The 20,065-nt window shown below is 44.2% G+C and overlaps 1 protein-coding gene across 1 annotated transcript in view; it reads left to right on the top strand.

Annotated features, from left to right (window-relative positions):
* SLC10A7 (solute carrier family 10 member 7) overlaps nucleotides 1–20,065 on the top strand; it is a 289,125-nt gene that overhangs the window by 213,758 nt on the left and 55,302 nt on the right. The window contains exon 7 of the mRNA XM_075543721.1: nucleotides 12,099–12,182. Within this exon, the coding sequence (XP_075399836.1) occupies nucleotides 12,099–12,182 (84 nt within the window). The remainder of the gene's footprint in view (nucleotides 1–12,098; nucleotides 12,183–20,065) is intronic.

Genomic DNA, 20,065 nt, shown 5'->3' on the forward strand with positions numbered 1-20,065 from the left:
TTTATTTCTAGACTTTTTACAAGTGCCACACTATTTTCCATAGTGGTTATACTATTTTTTTTTTTTTTGGCCTACTAACAGCATGTAAGAGTTCCAGTCTGCCGACAGCTTTGCCAGAAGCTATTTTGGGGTCACTGGCATTTTCACAGGGGTGAGACTGGATCTCACTATGAGTTGCATCTCTCTAATGGCTAAGGATCACTAGCATCTTTTCATGCATTGGTTGCCACCTGCATGCCCCCTTTGATGAAGTGTCACTTCATGTCCTTTGCTTATTGTTTGATTGGACTGTCTTTGTTGTTGTTGAGTTGTTGAAGCTTTCCGTATATTTTAAAGGCTAGACCCTTATGAGACAGGTCATTGCCAAAGCTTAGAGTGCCCTTCTGGAGGAGCTTGAGCATTTGATTCTACTTACAAAAATACTTAGCAACGGCAGGCTCTTTGGTTTCTGAACCATCTCAGTGTCTTTTGGGCCGGGAATGGGGAATAAAGATGCTTCCAAGTATGTCTGCCTCCAACTTTGTGTGTCCTGGAAGCCCATCTCCCCATAATTCTGGGCATTATAAGTCAACTCACAGTTCATTTCGGTACATTTTGTATGGCAGTGCCTGTCGTCTGTATAACCAGGACTTACAATTGTACACGTTAAGTCTCCATTGCTGTAATTGAAACGTGATCTGTTCAGCTTACATTTTACATTAGCATGCTTTCATTAATCTAGAAAATTCATTGGAAAGGGATCATTTTCTCCTTTCCAGAGGATAACTCAGTTTGGTCCAGCCTCATCAATATGGCTGTTTAACAATCATATTCACAGCTTTGGTTAAAAAAAAAATCGTAGTCATGTTTACATTGAGCTTGTCATCAGGGATGCATTTAAATGGTCAGTTTTGTGCACGTGGTCAACTTAGTTTGCAGGTATCCCTTTGAGACAAGGGACCGTGGGCATGAAAGGAGAACTGTAGTTTATGGGAAGGGATGGAAAACAGAAAATTGAAGTAGGGGTCCTGAGGAAGAGACTCGCTTCCCTGCTCAGCTCGTTTGTCTGTGTGACGCAGAGACGGCGCATGGGGAGCATGTCTGTGATGGAGACGGGAAGTCAGGTTTCATAGTAAGTAACTCACTGCCCGGCCCCTCTGCCCATGCCGTGGCTCTGTAGCTGCAGGGTGGAAAGTGGGCAAAAAGTCCAGGGTAATGTTTTCCTGATTTTCTAGCAAAAGCAATTTAACACGACTCCTTCTTAGAATGTAGTTCTAATGAAAGTCCAGACCAGCGAGGGTGAATGATTTTAACACAGTGATGTTTTAATAGCTGAGGGGAGACACAGAGAGCGGAGATGCCGTGGCTAATAGATTCCCCTGGTCTCAGATCAAGGCCGCGGGCATTAATGACAAGTCACAGGTCAGCTCGCTTACAGCGATTTCAAGCGCACGGTCGATTTTCTAACTGTATGACGATAACTATGATTTTACCGACAATCAACGGCCCTTCACCTAAGAGTACTGTCACGATGTGTCATTTCGAGTCCGGTTAGCTTGGCTCCATAATGACCCTCGGTTTGTTCCAAATGAAATCGTTTCTAAATTGAGGAGATTGATGTCAGCCCATCTAGCTTCCGCTCGGCGTTTCAGGGCCCCGGTTGGAGGATCAAGCCCTGATGCGATGCGTAAGGCATCCTCTGCATGCCCTGAAGTAACTCCTCGCCCCTGCATCTTCAGCAGGACTAGATTTGCGCCATCCTTGAGAGCCGAGAAAAGTCCCGCAAGCAACATCCTGGGTCTGTGGCTGGAATGGAACACCCCACTGGAGACAGGCTTGCACCGGCAACCGTGGCTCACCCTGTGCTGGTTTTCCTTTGCTTTTCTGACCTCTTCTGCTGCTGCCTCCACCGTTCCAGCTCCTCATAACCCGCTTCCTGTCCTCCACACCTGCAGTCCCTCTGCGCTTACAAAAGGCAAGAACATGGGAGCCCAGCCTTGGCTTCCACGCCGGATCCTCCCCTACTTCCACCTCTCTGACCTTCTGTGAGGAGCTCTGCAGATGCAGTAGTTATGTATTGGGATGGTAAGCATGCGGTGCGAGGTCAGCGGTTCCAAACTAGCCACTGTGCGGGAGAAAGACTTGGCTTTCTACTCCCTTAGAGACTTCGTCTTGGAAATCCACAGGGGGAGTTCTCCACTGCCCTATAGGGTTGCTATGCATCAGAACGGATGGCAGTGAAGTCTTGGGTTTTGTTTGTTTTTACGTACCTTCTGTAGGGAGCTCTGGTGGCACTGTGGCTTAGGTTTTTGACTAATCACAAGGTTGGTGGTTTGAATGCACTAACCTCTATCTGTTCCCATAAACAGTCTCCGAAATGTACAGGGTCACGTAGCCAGAATCAACTCAGGGGCAGTGCAATAGGTTTTAGTACCTTCTGGGACATGCAGTAAAGGAATCCAGGTGGGACAGTGGCCTGCTAACTGCAAGGTCAGCAGTGTGAAACCACCAGCCACTCCGCAGGAGAAAGATGGGGCTTTCTTCTACCCTGTCCTATAAAGTTGATGCACGCCAGCATTGACTAGATGGCAGCGAGTTGTCTGTTTGTTCAGAGGACAAACATGTGGACTTTGGGCCTCCTTTTCTGGGCTCACCTTTTAATCCCTTACTACCTTAGACAGGTTGTTAACAGGTTCTGTGCCACCTGTCTCATTTGAAAATTGAGAGAATAATAAAAACAGACCTCAGGGGCTTGCTGTGAGGATGAAATTACTCAACATACATTAAGCAAGTAAAATCGTGTCTGGCATATTGAAAATACACAGTTGGATTGCTGCCATGGAAATGTGAACAGACTGGCTGGGGCTCCACTTGGTGACGCGGTCTTGGGTCTATGAATGAGGTTGTTGCTGTTATTGGTAGGTGTCACAGTTACTTCCCAATGTAGAGAGCACACAACCCTGTGTGTCCTTTGCCATCTTTGCATTTGTTCTTATGTTGGAGGCCATTGTTGCAGCCACTGTGTCAGGCCATCTTGTTGAGGGCCTTCCTCTTTTTCACTGTGACTCTACTTTAGGAAGCATGATGTCCTGCTCCAGGGACTGGTCTCTCCTTGTGACACGTTCAAAATACTTGAGATGAATTCCTGTCATCCTTGTCTCTAAGGAACATTCTGGGTCTTCCAAGATAGATCTGTTTGTTCTTTTGTCAGCCCATGGTATTCTTCACTAGCAACCTAATTTAAATGAATTGCATCTTGTGTCTTTCTTAGTCAATGACCAACTTTCACATATATATGACCCAATTGAAAATACTGTGACTTGGGTCTGGTGCACCTTAGCTCCCAAAGTAGCATCCTTGCTTTTCAACACTTTAAAGAGGTCTTGTGCAGCAGACTTATCCAGTGTGACATCGTTTGAGCTCTTCACTCCTCCCTCCGTGAGCAGTGACTGTGGAGCCACGCAAAGTGAAATCCTCGCCAACTTCAGTCTGTTCTCCATTTATCATCATGGTACCTAGTGATCCCGTTATGAGGATTTGGGTCATGTTCACATTGACTTGTAAGCCACACTGAAGACTGCAACTCTTGATCTTCATCAGTGAGAGCTTCAAGTCCACCTGGCAGTCAGCAAGCAAGGTTGTGTCATCTGCAAGGTTGTTAAAAAGCCTTGTTCCAATCCCCACACCTTATTCTTCTTCATCGAATCCAGCTTCTCCGATGATTTGCTCAGCATTCAGATTAAATTAGTGTGGTGACAGGATACAGCCCTGATGCACACTTTTCCTGATTTTAAACCATGGGATATCTGTTTGCTCTCTTTGAATAACTGCCTCGAGGTCCATGTGCAAAACTACATGAGCACAATTTAGTTTTCTGGAATTTCCATTCTTCTCATGGCTATCCATAGTGTGTTATGGTCCACACAGTCAAATGCCTTTGCATAGCCTATGAAACACAAGCAGACATCTTTCGGATACTTTCAGCATTCATCCCAGAAGTTCAGGAAGACTAAGTCAAATGAAAGCATTAGCCAAAAACAATTGTCCAGGAATTGATGGGATACCAATTGAAATATTTCAATAAGCTGATGAAGCACTGGAAGCACTCATTCATCAATGCCAGACAATTTAGAAGATAGCTACCTGGCCAACAGACTGTAAGAGATCCATATTTGTACCCACTCCAAAGAAAGGTGACTCAATAGGCTGCTGAAATCATAGAACAGTATCATTCATGTCCATGCAAGTAGAATTTTGCTGAAGATCCTCCAACAAGGGTTGCTGCAGCCCATTGATAGGTTGCTGCCAGAGGCTCAGGACATGGAACAGGGGAGATCATTGCTGATGTCAAGTGAATTAAGTAGCGAAGTCACTGAAGTCCTTCTCACTTATTAGGATGCTAACCACATGGTCAGCAGTACAAAACCACCCGCCGCTCCAAGGGAGAAAGATGAGGCTTTATTCTCCCACACTGCCGTACACCCTCAGAAACCCAGGGGCAGTTCTGTCCCATCCCATAGGGTTCCTCTATATTGGTATTGACTCGATGGCAGGGGTGAGTTGTAAATTACCTAACGTTGGAAGGCTAGAAAGAAAACATTTTCTACCAATATCTTGTGGTTTTTCATTAGTAGAGCATTCATTTGTTGGGCATCTACCAGGTGAAGGTGTTTCTTAAAGTATGAACTCTGTCTATACTTTATCAGCGTGATCTTTGACTTGGTTTGAAATATAAATTATTGTCTAACCTCCTAAGGCTTACAGGATCAGAAACCAGGGGTGAAGCCAAGCTGTCTAGGTTATCGCAAGCCCCCTAAGTGTTTCTGAAGAGCCTACTTAGAAAAGTCTGAGAGGCCAGGTAACACGAACTTGAACAAGACAGAGTCCTCTGCCTCAGGAGCATACACTATGGGGAGAGGCCAACTTAACAGCAGGCACCACCAAGTCTTCCGAGAGTTAGGATACAGACCCTCACAGAGAGGAGTGGTTAGTCCACAGAAGATGGGCTGGCCAATTCCACCTTTGGGGTGGGGAGTTTGAAGGGAAAAAATCATCTGAAAGAGGCGATGCCTGAACGGAGTGCTGAGGAAAGTTACGGAATTGCCCAGTTGTGTGTCCACAGAAAGGTACACACGTGCACTCCATGAGGAGCGGGCACACAGAGTGGGTGCATACACAACTCTCTCCTTTGTTACAGGAGCTTCTAGAACGCACTGGATCTGTGCTTTGTTCACTTTGTGCGTTGTTTCCAGTGCCTAGCATGTGCCCCCGGCTCATCAGAGGTGCTCTGTTTCCATTTGAATGATTGAACACAAAGGGCCTAAATCCCCCCTCCCACCCCCGCTTCGTTTCCATCAGGGTATTTCTGGTTAGCGTATGATAGTAAAGCAAACTGATGGGAGTGTGGCTTTTCTGCTTTACAACACTATACCCCTGAAAGAATTAAAGTCAAGGTGGAGATTTTTGTTGTCTTTTCTATTCTTTTTTAACATTTTAGATCTAAGCAGTGCCCTGGTGGCACTTTTGGTAAATATAGGACTGTTTGCCTCTAGGTCAGTGGTTCAAACTCAAGATCCACTCTGCAGAAGAAAGATGAGGCTATCTCTTCCTGTAGCTTTTTCCAGTCTCAGAAAGCTTAGATAGCAGGCATGGGGAGCATCTGGCCCTCGGGCCACGCGGGGCCCATGAGTCATCCACGCCAGCTAACATTACATGCCTTGCCAAAGAGAAGCATGTGCCAGTCCTCATATTAAGAGAGTTAATTAAATGTCTGAGTAGTCTGGCCTTCAAATGATGTTATCAATAACCCCAGTAGGAATCTGGGGTGGAATCGCCTTGATGCTGGAGGTTGATAGATCTCAAAGCATGGGTGGGCAGTATGACATTTTACTTCTCAATATTTGTTTGATTACATGCATTTGTTTGATTACATGCTTGTCCGGAACTTGGACCTTGACCCAGATGTGCAAATGATTGATGCTCCTTATGAACACATCGGTCTTTCTTCTTTAAAATGCAAAGAACCAAACATCCCCAGCAGCACATGTCCTTCTGCTTTAGTTAAAATCAACTGCACACAAAGTGACGGGGCCTAGTCCTGTCCGTGTCAGACTCTCATTTGCTGGCCTGTGCCAGATGCTCAGCTTCTTTCTTCCGGATGCTGGGGCATCCTTCATAGCCTCAGAAACTTCCCCACGGGCCCCTCTGTGCCGTCGCTCTGACCACCGCTGCAGGACTGGGGCCGGTTCAAAAGAAAGGACATATGCCAGATTGGACGCCCTTGCTGAGGGTTCTTTGCTGTGCCCGGCCACTTCGACAGCAGCCTTCCGGTGAGCCTCCCTGCCCTTCCTCGCCTGGCTGCTTGGACCGAGCTAATTACATCCCTGGACAGACGGCTCTGCTCGCTGATCCGACGAAGCCTCAGAGGAGACGGCCCTAACCTGTGCTCCTAATCAAGTGGACCAGAGCTCAGAGACGACTTAGGGGACGACAGGGCTTTGGAGATGGTGACCAGCATTCCTTTTACACGCCCCCCCCCCCCCAGTCTCTGTTCCTCTGCTGAACTAGAAACCTAAGCTTCCTGAGGATTGAGGAAGCAAATAGTCTTTTATATGGTGGCTTGTCTTTCCCACAAGTTAAAGTCCATAATAGTCTCAAAACACAATGTTTAATTCTTTTTGCTCTTATCTTCAAATGGGCTCAGATGCGCTTTCAAATTGCATTTAAACTGAGTCTCCAGCAAAGCAGCGGTTGGGTGCGAGGCAGACCTTCGACCCCTCTGCCACTGAACTGTTTCTGACTCCTAGGAATTCCGTATATAGGCTCCCGGGACTAAATGTTCATGGGAACAGGAAGCTTCATCTTTCTCCCAACGACCAGCTGGTAGTTTTGAACCACCAACCTCTCAAAGGTTATGGCTACTAAGTCGCCCAATACTTACCTGACAGAGCCACCACAGCTCCATGTTCATTGTTAATTATAGGTCACTTATCTCTGGACCTCAGTTTCACATCCTTAAACATAGAGCAGTCTGTCCATCTTAGATCCGACCTTCCAAAGCAGCATTAGGGAACTGCAGTATGGAGGTGAGAACTGAGAACCAAGAACAAACAGTCTGTCTCTGCTCTGCGCTCCCTCATTCTCTCACACCCCCTTTCCCTCTCTTTTCTCCCACTCTCCTCCACCCTCAACCCGCCTGCACTTCACTCACGTGCAAGACCTTGGCCCATGCAGGTCTATTTATGACAAAAATTCCCTTTGTTCCTAGATGTACATTAGAATTGGCTGGTCTGTGTCATAAATAAGCAGAGGGGGGAAAAATCAAATACTTTTCATCACTTAAACAACACTCAATGCCATTGAGTCAGGTCTGACTCCCAGTGACCCTACAGGATAGGACAGAGCTGTCCCTGAGTGTCTCTGAGACTCTTTGCAGCAGTGGAACCTTGTCTCTCTCCTGCCTGCACAGCTGGGGGTTTCAAACTGCTGACCTTTTGGTTAGCAGCCCAACAGATAACCACTATGCCACGAGGAGAAGAAGAGCTTTTGCTATAGATTTCATGTTATGTGTTTTTAAACTACAGAGAAAACAGACAACAAGGATATGATTCTGAATAAGCATCTTGTCACTTTCAGCACCTGACGGCTACAAATTACCTTGTTCATTCAATCTGTACACATTTTTTCTATACACATAGAAACGTGTTTTCTGTGTCAGTTCCGGGCTAAGCAACAGGTAAAAGAGGGCATGTGGACTTTTATGGCTCTTCATTGAAAACATAAAACTCATTGAGTTGAGCAAGAAAAAGCACCTGGAATGTGTGAGATCTACATGGGACATGCCAGTCCGGAATTGTCTCCCTCAGGGGTAGGGAACTTTTGTCCTGCCAGCAGGCATTTGGTTAGTCACCACATCATGCTCAGGCTATACTGGGTCAGTACTAACTCACCCTCATGTGATGGCTGGGACGGTTTCTCTTTGGGGAGATGTTTGACAGTACGTGGTATTGATGATTTCAATGAACGTACACTGCCCGTGGACTGAACGAACGTTCCCCGACCCTGCACTGGCAGGCCATAACCCAGAATCCAGCTGCCTCTCTTCTAACGTTGTAAATGTGATGGCTTTGAACTTGAAAAGTCTCAGGAACCCACAGGGGCTGTTCTGGTTGATGGCAGTGAGGTTTGGAGTTTTACTGATTGAGTCCTTATGTGATTAGGAATATGCCAGTCGACTGATATCCAAAGATACACAGAGCAGTCTCTGTTTCCGAGATGCGATTGGATGCCTGTTGGAGAAAAGACCGTTGTCCTTCCGTGTGATCAGTGTTGTTGTAGAGACGTGCCTGGGTTCTGCTGAAGTACACTGGAGGAACAGCAAACTTGGTCACGAGAGGTCCAGGAGAATACTAGAGTTTGAATGATGTTGTGGATTAAATTGCGCCCCTCAAAACTCTGTGTTAGACTCCTAACCCCTACAGCTGTGAATGTAATCCTATTTGGAAATAGTGTTTTCTTATGTTAATGAGGTCACAGCAGTGTAATGTGGGTCCTTAACCTAATTACTTTGGACCTTAAAAAAAATGGTATATTTCACAGAGGTGCTCACACATAAGGGAAAACAGGTCAGGTGAAGACCATCTACAAGCCAAGGGATCAAGAAGAGCCTGGAGCCACTGAAAAAGAAAGAAGGAATGAATGTAGCTCAGACCTAGATTTGAACTTGCAGCCTCTAGATCTGTGGCGCAATATACTGTGCTTTAAATCTTAAAAAGAACATTTTACCATTTCAAGTTTAAATTTCTGTTGATCCAAATGCCTCAGTTTCTCTGAAAAAATGTGTGTGTGTATTAATTTCAGTCTTGTACCAGGGACTTCCTTAGAGTTCAAATTTATGAACAAAATAGATTTCTAAAGCACCTGGAGCTTCCAGAACAGAGGTACTATAAAACGGGGTGTAATTATTAGCTTGATCGCTTATTTACCATAAAAAGAAATAATAAGGGACTTCAAAAGGTTCCGGGAAAGTGGAATTTCTTCACAAACTTTTTGAAGCTGTCTTATATCTAACAAGCATGTGACATTTAACACGATAGGAATCCCGTTGCGTCTGCAGGCAGCTGCCGCCTTTTCTGCCAGACCCATTTCTTTCGTGTGTGTTGGTTGATGAGGAAACGGCTAGAGGCTACTCTTTTTACAGGTGCTATGGACAATGAGTAGAGTGTTCATACGAGTATTAAATGAATGCAGGACCACTGTTAGCATGACATAGCTCCTCGGCAGTTTGAAGGCGTATAGAGTAGCAGTGAGGGGCTGGGGCAGAAGTCTATGAAAGACACCACCAACGTGTCGAACATATTTTGGTAAACCAAGTCATACAGAGATCAGTAGAAACATGTGAAAACCGTGATCCCATACCAGTTTATTCTGAGTTATTAACGTCATGTATCTAAGAATTTGCTTAGTTTCCTTTAATATTCTGTGCCCTCGGCCATAACCGCCTCAGAGCCATTCATAAGCATGACTCTCTGGAAGACATTTCCAAGTTTAACAAACTTCTGTACAGTCTGTGAACTCGGAGTTTGGTGTACAGAGTGAAAGAGAAAGATACAGTCTGGGGGCCAGAAGATAATGACCGTTGGCTTGGGAGAACCTGATTGTAAATACGAGACGGAAAGCTATGGAACAGGCTGTTTGTCCAGAAAAGTTTGAAAGCCAGAAGGAGATTTTGCAAAGCTGTTAGAAAGTTAATAAGAAGGCATGGCAATCTGGGGGGACATCATCCAAAGAGGAACACAGACTTGTGCTGCTGGGAATAGAACCTTTATGAAGCAGAGATTTCGATCAGGGAAGAAAGGGATAAAAACTGAGGAAAAAAATAAGTGTTTTGCACAGTGTGAAGATATGGGAATTTAGGAAACGCTTAAGTTATGGTTCAACATTGGACTCAAGTATTCCCTCAACACAAGAACACTGTTCTAATAATCTGGCATTCCATGATGCTCACCTTCCCGACAAAATCGCTGAAGATAAAAAGGGGTGCAAAAGCAAATGTGAAGAAAGCTGATGGTGCCCGGCTATCTAAAGATATACTGTCTGGGGTCTTAAAGGCTTGAAGGTAAACAAGCAGTCTCTAGCTGAGAAGCAACAAAGTCCACATGCAAGAAGCACACCAGCCAGTGTGATCACAAGGTGTGTCAATAGGATCAGGTATCAGGAATCAAAGACCCAGAACAAAAAATCATTATCATTGTGAATGAGGGGATGTGCGGAGTAGAGACCCAATGCCCATCTGTCGGCAATTGGACATCCCCTTGCAAAAGGGTTGCGGGGAGGAGACGAGCCAGCCAGGGTGCAGTATAGCACCGTTGAAACATACAACTTTCCTCTAGTTTTTTAATGCTTCCCCCCCCACCCCACTCAACCCCTCCCACTATTGTGACCCCAATTATGCCTTACAAATCTGGCTAGACCAGAGCATTTACACAGGTACAGATAAGAGCTGGAAACACAGGGAATCCAGGACAGAAAAAGCTCTCAGGGCCAATATTGAGAGTAGCTATAACAGGAGGGGAAGGGGAAGGTGTGGGGATAGAGGGGTAACCAATCACAATATTCTACATATAACCCCCTCCCAGGGGGCAGACAACAGAAAAGTGGATGAAGGGAGACATTGGTCAGTGTAAGGTATGACAAAAATTTATAAATTATCAATGGTTCATCAGGGAGGGAGGTTCGGGGAGGGAGGGAGAAAAATAAGGAGCTGATACCAAGGGTTCAAGTAGAAAATGTTTTTGAAAATGAAGATGCAAACAAATGTACAATGTGCTTGACACAATGGATGGATGTATGGATTGTGATAAGAGTTGTACGAGCCCCAATAAAATGATTAAAACATAAAATAAAGTTTTGGTGCAAATTTTCAAATTCATTAGATCTTAGATAAAAATATATCTTAAAAGGATGATGAGATCTGTTGCCTGTGTTTCCAAAGAGAAGGGGGGTTGGACGTTGTATTGTCTTAATTAAAGTTCTCTAGTTTCTTTCCTTGGTTCTCTCCATTGCATTGGCTGCACAGTACTACAGACCAAATCCATGATTAAAAGGTTTACTAAGGAAGTTAACAAGTTGTAATGGCAAGAAGAAATGCTCAGGTTCAAGTGTTTATCAGAACACGTTACAAAATTCTTTCGGGCCTGCTAATAAATGCCCAAAGAGGCATACTACTCCACTCTAAGTCAGCCTCAGCCTGAGAGCACTCAGCTCAGGCTCTGTGGGACAGTCATCCCAGCTTCCCCAGTTAAGTGCCCAGAGGTACCTTATTGCACAAGCCAGCCTCCTGCACAAAGGCACTCAGCTTCACTTGATTTGTGGGCTGGGAAGTCCACTACTACTCTTCCATGCTCTGGCTCCTGGTTCTGCAGCTGCACCTCTGATGTCACAGCAGTCACTTGGATCCAGGAGATTCACTAGGCAGGGCGCTTGGGCCCACAGGAGCCTCTCCATCCCTCCTCCCACTTCTCAGAGGGCTCATTTTACACCCAGCAGGATGGCAAAGCAATGAATCTTGTTCACAGTAACTCACAGGTGCGTCCTCCAGGTATCTCCCCCCACCCCTTCTTACCAGATGCCTGCAGGGGACGGCTGTGAGGTGGGAGTTGGAGATTTTGTTTAGAAGAGCCACATTAAATAGTTCACTGCTGTTACGGAAGTCATTTGATTTACGAAAATAAAGACATTATATTATTAAGAGAAGAATGAGACGTGCTTGACTGTTTTAGGTACCTGTAGACAGGTGAAATAAAATCACACAGCCTATATTTGGAGGTACAATATCATGCTAAATGCGTACAGATGGCATAGAGTGACTTTATTATTCAGAAATATCTTCAAAAATAAGTACAATATTGTCAAACAATAGATTTGTTTTCAACTTTAGTCTAATAAAAATTACATATTAATATAGTTGGTTTATCTTACATTAACTTGGATTCATTGAAAGTAACTGCATTTGCTCTTTGTATATAGTTACCATATTTTTATTGCATTGTGTAACTAACATAAATGTTTGCTAATGGATTCAGAAGCTTTCCAACTCCTCTGATTTTCTTGTTTTACAGCTTGGCTCGTCCTCTTCTGTGCCTTTCAGATCGATTTTTTCTCAGCTTTTTATGACTGTTGTGGTTCCTCTCATTATTGGACAGGTGAGATCTCCTTTTTCTACCTGTTTTTTCTTTATAGATCAACTTCATGAATTCCTAGGTAATGTCAGGACAATTGAGAGAATGGATATTCAAAGGGAAGCGACAAATGAAAATAAAAACAAGACTAAAAATACAAGGCTTCAGTAATCAAAATATTCTCTTACTAGTTTTTAGTAATCTGCTTTGCAAATAGATGAATGTAGGGACCCAGTAAATGATAATTTTATTTATAATCTCTTCTTTGTACCTATGTAGTTAGTTTTAAAACATCTAACAATTTTTTACCTGTTCAATGTCCGATAAGGTCTCAGTGTTTATAGTCATTCTTGGGGCTAAGTGTTTATCTTTGGTGGACTTATTAATAGATTCTTCTTCCAAGAGTAGTTAAGATATTTGTGATATCGTAGATAAAATAAGCATTTAATCCCATCATCTCATAACATTAGATTTTAGAAAATTTAGAAATTCCTTTCTCAGCCTTAATTAGACTCAAAGATGAAAGTTTGCCTTTACGTCTCATAAGCAGTCAATAATAAACTTAATTATAAGCATACAAATTTTAAGACCTAAGTTGATGGGTTTTTAAGAATCATAAGTAACATGCATGTAGAATTTAATGTACTACTAAAATTAATGAGTCTTAAAGAGAAAGTATCGTTGGATGGTTCAAAGCACTTAGTTTAAGACCATCTCGATTCTGTACTCGGCTCTCTTATTTGTTGTGTGGAGTTTGTGAACTGCTTTAATCCTAGTATCTCCAGGTTCATAATTTGCTATATAGTATCTATTTTCAGAAGAACTCTGTTGGTACAGTGGTTATGTGTTGGGCTGCTAACCGCAAGGTCAACAGTTTGAAACCACCAGCTGATCCAAGAGAGAAACACAAGGCATTTTACTCATATAAAGATGTATAGTCTCACAATGGAATATCCACTCACAGAAGTGTCACAAGGAAAGGTTGAGCCTACCAAGGCGCAGTATAGCACCAATGAAACACAGAATATTCCTTTGATTTCTTGAGGCTTCCTCACCCCCAATATCACATCCCCCAATCTGGCTAGGCTGGGCCATGTGCACAGGTAGAGATAATTGCTCACAGCACATGGAATCCAGGTCAGGTAAACCCCTCAGGAACAGAAATGTGAGTAGCGATGCCAGGTAGGGAGAGGAGGCGGGAGGAAACCAAGGGGGAAGAGTGACAGTGGTCCGTGTAAGATATGAAAATAATAATAATTAATAATGTATTAAAGGGTCACAAGGGTGGGAGGGGGAAGGAGGGTTAAAAGAGGAGCTGATACTAAGGGCTCAAATAGAAGGTAAATGTTTAGAAAATAATGATGGCAACATATGTACAAATATGTTTGATACAATTGATATATGGACTGTTATAAGAGCTGTAAGAGCCCTCAATAAAATGATCTTTATAAATAAATATGTAAGTATATTCATACAGATATGGGTTAAAAAAGATTTATAGTCTCAGAAACCCATACAGACAGTTCTACCTTGTCCTATAAGGTCACTATGAGTTGGAATTGACTAGATTGTAGTGACTTTGGAGTTTTGGGGATTGTATATATATTTGGGGGTTATATATATATTTTAAAGAATTTCTGTGATTAAATGAAATTCGGCTGCATATAAGATTCTTGGCATGGAGCCTGACACAGGTAAGTTTGTTCTCTATAGCTTGTTTCAACAGGTAAGTTCTCTATAGCTTTTATTGTCGACAACATCATTAATTTCTCTGAAAACACAAAACAGGAAGTAACTCTAACTATTGACTATTAAACTCTTGACTATTAAAAATGAATATGAGGGACTTAAAAAACTTGTGGAAAATTGAATTAAAGCTCTTCTGGGTTTGATAATTCATGGCAATAGCTATGCAGAACTTACAGACAATAGTCGAGATTTTAGGGTTTTATTAGGGAAGCCAACAGTTTACAACACAATAAGGATACAGTTCTTTTGTTCATCGTACCTTTTCTCAACCTGGTGTCAAATATGCCTCTCTGGTCCTTGGCCTCTCAGCCATGTGGTCCCTTGACCTCTGCCTTGTTTTTTGTTTGTTTGTTTGTTTTGTTTTAAAATCATTTTATTGGGGCTCATACAACTCTTATGACCATACATACATCAATTGTTTAAAGCACACTTATACATTCGTTGCCCTCATCATTCTCAAAATTCGCTTTCCTCTTGGGTTCCTGGAATCGGCTCCTCATTTTCCCCTTTTCCCTCCCCCTCCCTCCCTCCTGAACCCTTAATAATTTGTAAATTATTATTTTATCTTATCTTACACTGCCCAGCATCTCCCTTCACCCACTTTTCTGTTGCCCATCCCCCAGAGAGGAGGTTATATGTAGATCCCCATGATCGGTTCTCCCTTTCTACACCCCCCCTTCCCTCCCGGTGTCGCCACTCTCACTGTTGGTCCCGAGGGGTTCATCTGTCCTAGATTCCCTGTGTTTCCAGATCCCATCTGTACCACTATATCTGCAGGTCCACCTAGAAAAGATAGGCTGGACAAACAATGTGAGAAGAAAATAATGTGAGCGTGTGGGAGGCAGGGGAAGGGAGGAAGTGTAGGCCTTGTTCTGTAGCATGGGAAGCCCACTGTTCTGCCTCAATCTCAATGCAGCTCTTCTCTTCTGCCTTGGGGTCCAGGTGCTGCTCTGTTTCATATTCTCCATGGAGCTCCTCTGCTGTGCCGTATAGTCTTCATGCTTTGAACTGTGGTGCCTTCTGCTGCCCTGCCACCTCAGGCAGGGATCTCGCCACACTCTACTGATGGCTCTTCTTTCTTGATGATCACAGGATTTCCCTAGCTGCTTGCTCCTGAGATGGCTCACTCACATCCAGCAGAATGACACAACTGACCAATTTCCTCTACTAGTATTTCACATACCCTATCTACATGGTCCCACCCCAGGCATAAGTAGCAGAGCCATACACAAGTAATTTCACTTTACCGCAGATTGTTCAATTAGAAATAGATTACCCCTTGAAAATCATACACTTCTTCTATAGTGCTGATCACACCACAATCACATAACGTTGATTCTGAATCAACGTCATGTTCTCTACCTAACTCTAAATTCGTGGCCTCGTTTTCTACATTATATTCCTCAAACTTCTGTTTATTCTTTCTGATTAGAATGTCTTCCTACCTGAGCCATCCCAGAGGCAGAAAGGGGCACTCCACTACCACCCCAAAGAGGCGAAAGTTGAGCGTGTCTTTTGCACTGAGAAGCTCCTAGACCCAGGAGACAGGCAGAGGTGTACCACTAGACATGCAAGAGATGGGAGAAGCATGGGCAGAGAAACTGTGGTCGCAGAACCAGGAGATTAGTGAAGACAAAACAGTGGGCTTTCTTCCCAGAGGAACAGGATGACTAATGGATAGGCTGACCCACAGCGCAAGAGATGAACACCTTCAGGAAGGAGGCTTGCTGGCAGAGTAGGTCCTTAGCAGAACCAGCTTGCTGACCCAGAGAGCAAGAGAGCCAAATGCCTTCATGTAATAGGCTTATTGGTAGAGTGGGATGCCCCTGGGCACTTATTGGTGGAACTAAAGAGCTAGTAGCACTTGCCAGAGCAGGGGCTGGGGTACATGGCAGAGAGAAGGGAAGATGCCATGCCTGCCTGCAAGCACAGCCGGAAAGTTGTCCTGCCTAAAGAACTGGATCCTGAGTTGGTTTTGATTCTGAATTGGAATCCTAATGTCCTGAGAAACTCTGTAATCATGATTATTCTCTGAGTTCTCTGTGGTGACTGCAATGATTTATCAAACCCAGCACAGAAGTAGAGAGCGCTGGTGTCAGCATTGGTCAAAAGTAAATAAATAAATTGGACATCTCCTTCTCACAGGAATCCACTTTGTTCTGTTAATACTGATTATTCTCCCCCCTTGGGAAGTTAGACAAAGCAGTCACACAATGTCACCATGCCGTTTTTATACCTGGCACCGTTGCTATACCATTATGCACTCAGACTTTCTATCGAAGTAAATATTTGTTGCATGAGTGAGGGAGTCAGTGAATCCTAGCTGTGTGATCCATAAGGGATGTGCTGTCTTCCAAGTACAACAGGATCATCTGCTCTTCTCAGTTCTAAGTAGCCCAAGCTGTGGATGGCTATTAGTTTGGATTGTCACCCTAATCCATGTGTATATTCTTAGTCCTGAATACAATTCGACATAATACGTCATCGCTAGTATACTCTCCTCTTGATGGATGTTATGAAAACCTCTATTAATAATAGATGCTTGGATGAAAACAAAAACAACAACAAATATGAGGATGGGGAAATAGATCTATGTGCCTATATTTATAGGTTTAGTATTAAGGTAGTGGAAGGACCTTGGGCCTCTACTCAAGCACTCCCTCAATGCATGAATACTTTCTTCTATTAAATTGGCATTCTATAATGCTCACCCTCCCAACACAACTGCTGAAGACAAAGCGGGTGAACAAGCAAATGTGGTGAAGAAAGCTGCTGGTGCCTGTCAAAAGAGATAGCGCCTGGGGTCTTAAAGGCTTGAAGGTAAACAAGCGGCCATCTAGCTCAGAAGCAACAAAGTCCACATGGAAGAACACACCAGCTTGTGCGATCACGAGGTGTCGAGGGGATCAGGTATAAGGCATCATCAGAAAAAAAAATCTTACCATAGTGAATGAAGGGGGAAGTGCAGAGTGGAGACCCAAAGCCCATTTGTCGGCCACTGGAGATCCCCTTGCAGAGGGGTATAGGGGAGGAGATGAGTCAGTCAGGGTGTGATTTAGCACCAATGAAGAATACAGCTTTCCTCCAGTTCCTAAATGCTTCTTCCCCACCCCAACTATCATAATCCGAATTCTGCCTTACAAGTCTGGATAGAGCAGAGGATGTACACTGGTGCAGATAGGAACTGGAGGCACAGGGAATCCAGGGTGGATGATACCTTCAGGACCAGGAATGTGAGTGGCGATACTGGGAGGGTAGAGGGAGAAGGGGTTGGAAAGAGGGAACCGATTACAAGAATCTACATATGACCTCCTCCCTGGGGGACAGACAACAGGAAAGGGGGTTAAGGGAGACGTTGGACAGGGCAAGATATGACAAAATAATAATTTATAAATTATCAAGGGCTCATGAGGGAGGGGGGAGCAGGGAGGGAGGAGGAAAAAAAGAGGACCTGATGCCAAGGGCTTAAGTGGAGAGCAAATGCTTTGAAAATGAGGGCAATGAATGTACAGATGTGATTTACACAATGGATGTTTGTATGGATTGTGATAAGAGTTGTATGAGCCCCTAATAAAATGTTTTTTAAAAATCAGGAAAAAATGTCAAAGTTATTCAATAGATTGTTTTTCTTTTGTTTTTCTTGATCGAACTGTATCATTTTTGTTAAAAATAGTTACCCACCAAGAGCAATGAATTGGTAGATTGCTCATCCACTTAGGGTCAATTATAATCAGTAAGCAATTGAAGAGCAGTAGAGGGGGATGTTGTCAGTTGTTAGGCACTAGAGCGCTAGAGTAGCTTTGTTCCGGATGAGGAAAGCTGTGTGTCTGCACTAGCCTCTCCCTCATCCTGCACTCTAATCTGCAGGGTTAACCCTCACCGCCCACCCAATCGTCACAACCGAAAACCACCCATCAGCCTTGTTGCTTCCTTCCTCCACCTTTAATATCCAGGCAGACACTACAGTCCACCATTTCGGTGTCTGGAATCTCTCAGATGTGGCATCTACATACCCATGAATAGTGCCAAAGATATACTTTTATCATCTCCTGTCTAAAGTCTTGTGCTTCTTAAACCTCTCTGCTGTGAGTTTCTTCCAATTCCTACCCAGGGTCTTCACTGCCTCTAGACTAGTCCCTACAAACAGGTTACATGGTCATATTCTTCTTTAAAACCTACCCTATGGCTGATGATTGCCAGTTCCTTGCACAGCTCCTGATGGAGCGTCATGTAAGGAAGTGACTCCTCGCTGCAATTGAGTCATGCATCGGGCTGTTAAGCACGAGGCACAAGATCAGCAGTTTGAAACCACCAGCTGCTCTTCAGGAGGAAAATGAGCCTTTGTACTCCTGTAAAGAGTTACGTGCTCAGAAGCGCACAGGGGCAGCTCTACTCTGTCCTCTCAGGTCTCTGTGACAAAAGTGGTGCTTGCTTCATAAGCACCATAGATTGTATTGCTATGATTTTCTGGCAGGATGGAATCAGAGTTTCCTAAGGACACGTTGAGGAGCCTGATGGGACTATCGGGGAAGCAGGGGCTGCTAACCACAAAGTTCAAACCCACCTGGGGAGAAAGATGAGCTTGGTGCTCCTGGGGAAATCGACAGCCTCCGAAACGCTGTCTGTGGTTGTTCTGACTCCAAATAGACTTGATGGCAGTGGTCTGGCTTTGGGGGTAAGGAAAGGTGCAAGCTGGGTGGCTCAGTGGTTAAAGTACCTGCCTGCTAACCTGCAGGTCCAAGGTTTGAATTGAAAAGTAGTCTTCTGTGGAGACCATAGCTCTGGAAACCCTATTCTGTCCTAAAGGGTGGAGTTGGAACCAGCTGTAGAACAATGTAGAGGGCTTTTCTAAACACTTGCAAAGGTGCCGTGGGGCTGGCTGCAGGGCCATTTGACCCTACTGATCAACCCGAGGTGTTTTAGCCCCTATCCCCTTGCTCTCCAAGCTTATTTATCTCTCTGCCCCTTTCAGTAATTCTTCATCCTCACCAAGATCCTGAGCTTGCTGCTTTTTGTCAGTCACCAGTTCTCATGACAATTTAGATTCTGTCATTTTTTCATTAAATTCAATCCTATGCAAATGCCCTCCACTTGGCCACCTTTTTCTCCCTTTATGGTATTTGCTCAGAAAGACTCGACTTTTCCATATGACTTTCGATTTTCATCTGTCTTCTTTCTTCTGGACAGGGAAACACCAATAGCTGCACTTCAGATGGCTGTTCACTTAGCGACTTCTCCTTTACCTCCCCCCATCTCCATTTGCCTTATTTCGCTTGCCATTGAGTCCACTCTGACGCACGGTGACTTTATTTATAACCCAATAAAACGCCATCCAGTCCTGTGCCGTTCGCCCAGGCCCTGGGATCTCTGAGCTCATGGCTGCAGCCACCATGGTAGTCCACCTCATGGAGAGTGTCCCGAGTTTCCCTGACACACTACTTCGCAGACGCCCAATCACACTTCTAGTGGATCCGCTGGCGACTTGTACACAAGTACTCTCATCCTCTTTTCAACCCATGGTCCTGGGGTCTTTAACACCTTCCAGAATTCTACTCTCCTTCTTAAGTTTCTTTTTCAACTCTCCAAAAGGATTTTTCATGCCCTAGCCTCTTGTTTCACATCCCTTCCACCCACATCCCTCTTCCAGCACTCCCTGCACCATGGATTCAGCCTTGCGGACTGTTCCCTCTCAAACATGCCAGTCTTGCCTTGACTTGAAATCTTTGCACTCACTCCTTCCAGATTGTCCCACGTCTAGCTTCCTCCTGGTCACGTGTCAAGCGTCAAAACTACGGAAAGTAAGTCTGGAAGTCATGTTTATGGCAGGCAATGATGAAAACCTTGCGTATGGACTCAAAAAGCTTATAGAAAAATTATTTTATCTTTTAATAACATTTCCACAAACTTTTTGAAGCCAGCCCCCTCCAGCCAAAAGAGCCCATCCTACTCAGTGACCCTTACGCCATGACTATATCAATCCAGTTCTAACTCTGCTTATCACTGTGTCGTTACCAGCTTCTGGCTTATTTGTCTGTTTGTTGTGCTTTTCACTTTTCTCCAAAAATCCAATATAAACGCTATAAGATCAGGGACTGTGTGGCTAGTCCATCTCTGTATTTATTGTAAGTCTATCGACTCACAGAAACTCTGTGAGATGA

Source organism: Tenrec ecaudatus, chromosome 3 (genome assembly GCF_050624435.1).
Source record: "Tenrec ecaudatus isolate mTenEca1 chromosome 3, mTenEca1.hap1, whole genome shotgun sequence".
Taxonomy (NCBI): domain Eukaryota; kingdom Metazoa; phylum Chordata; class Mammalia; order Afrosoricida; family Tenrecidae; genus Tenrec; species Tenrec ecaudatus.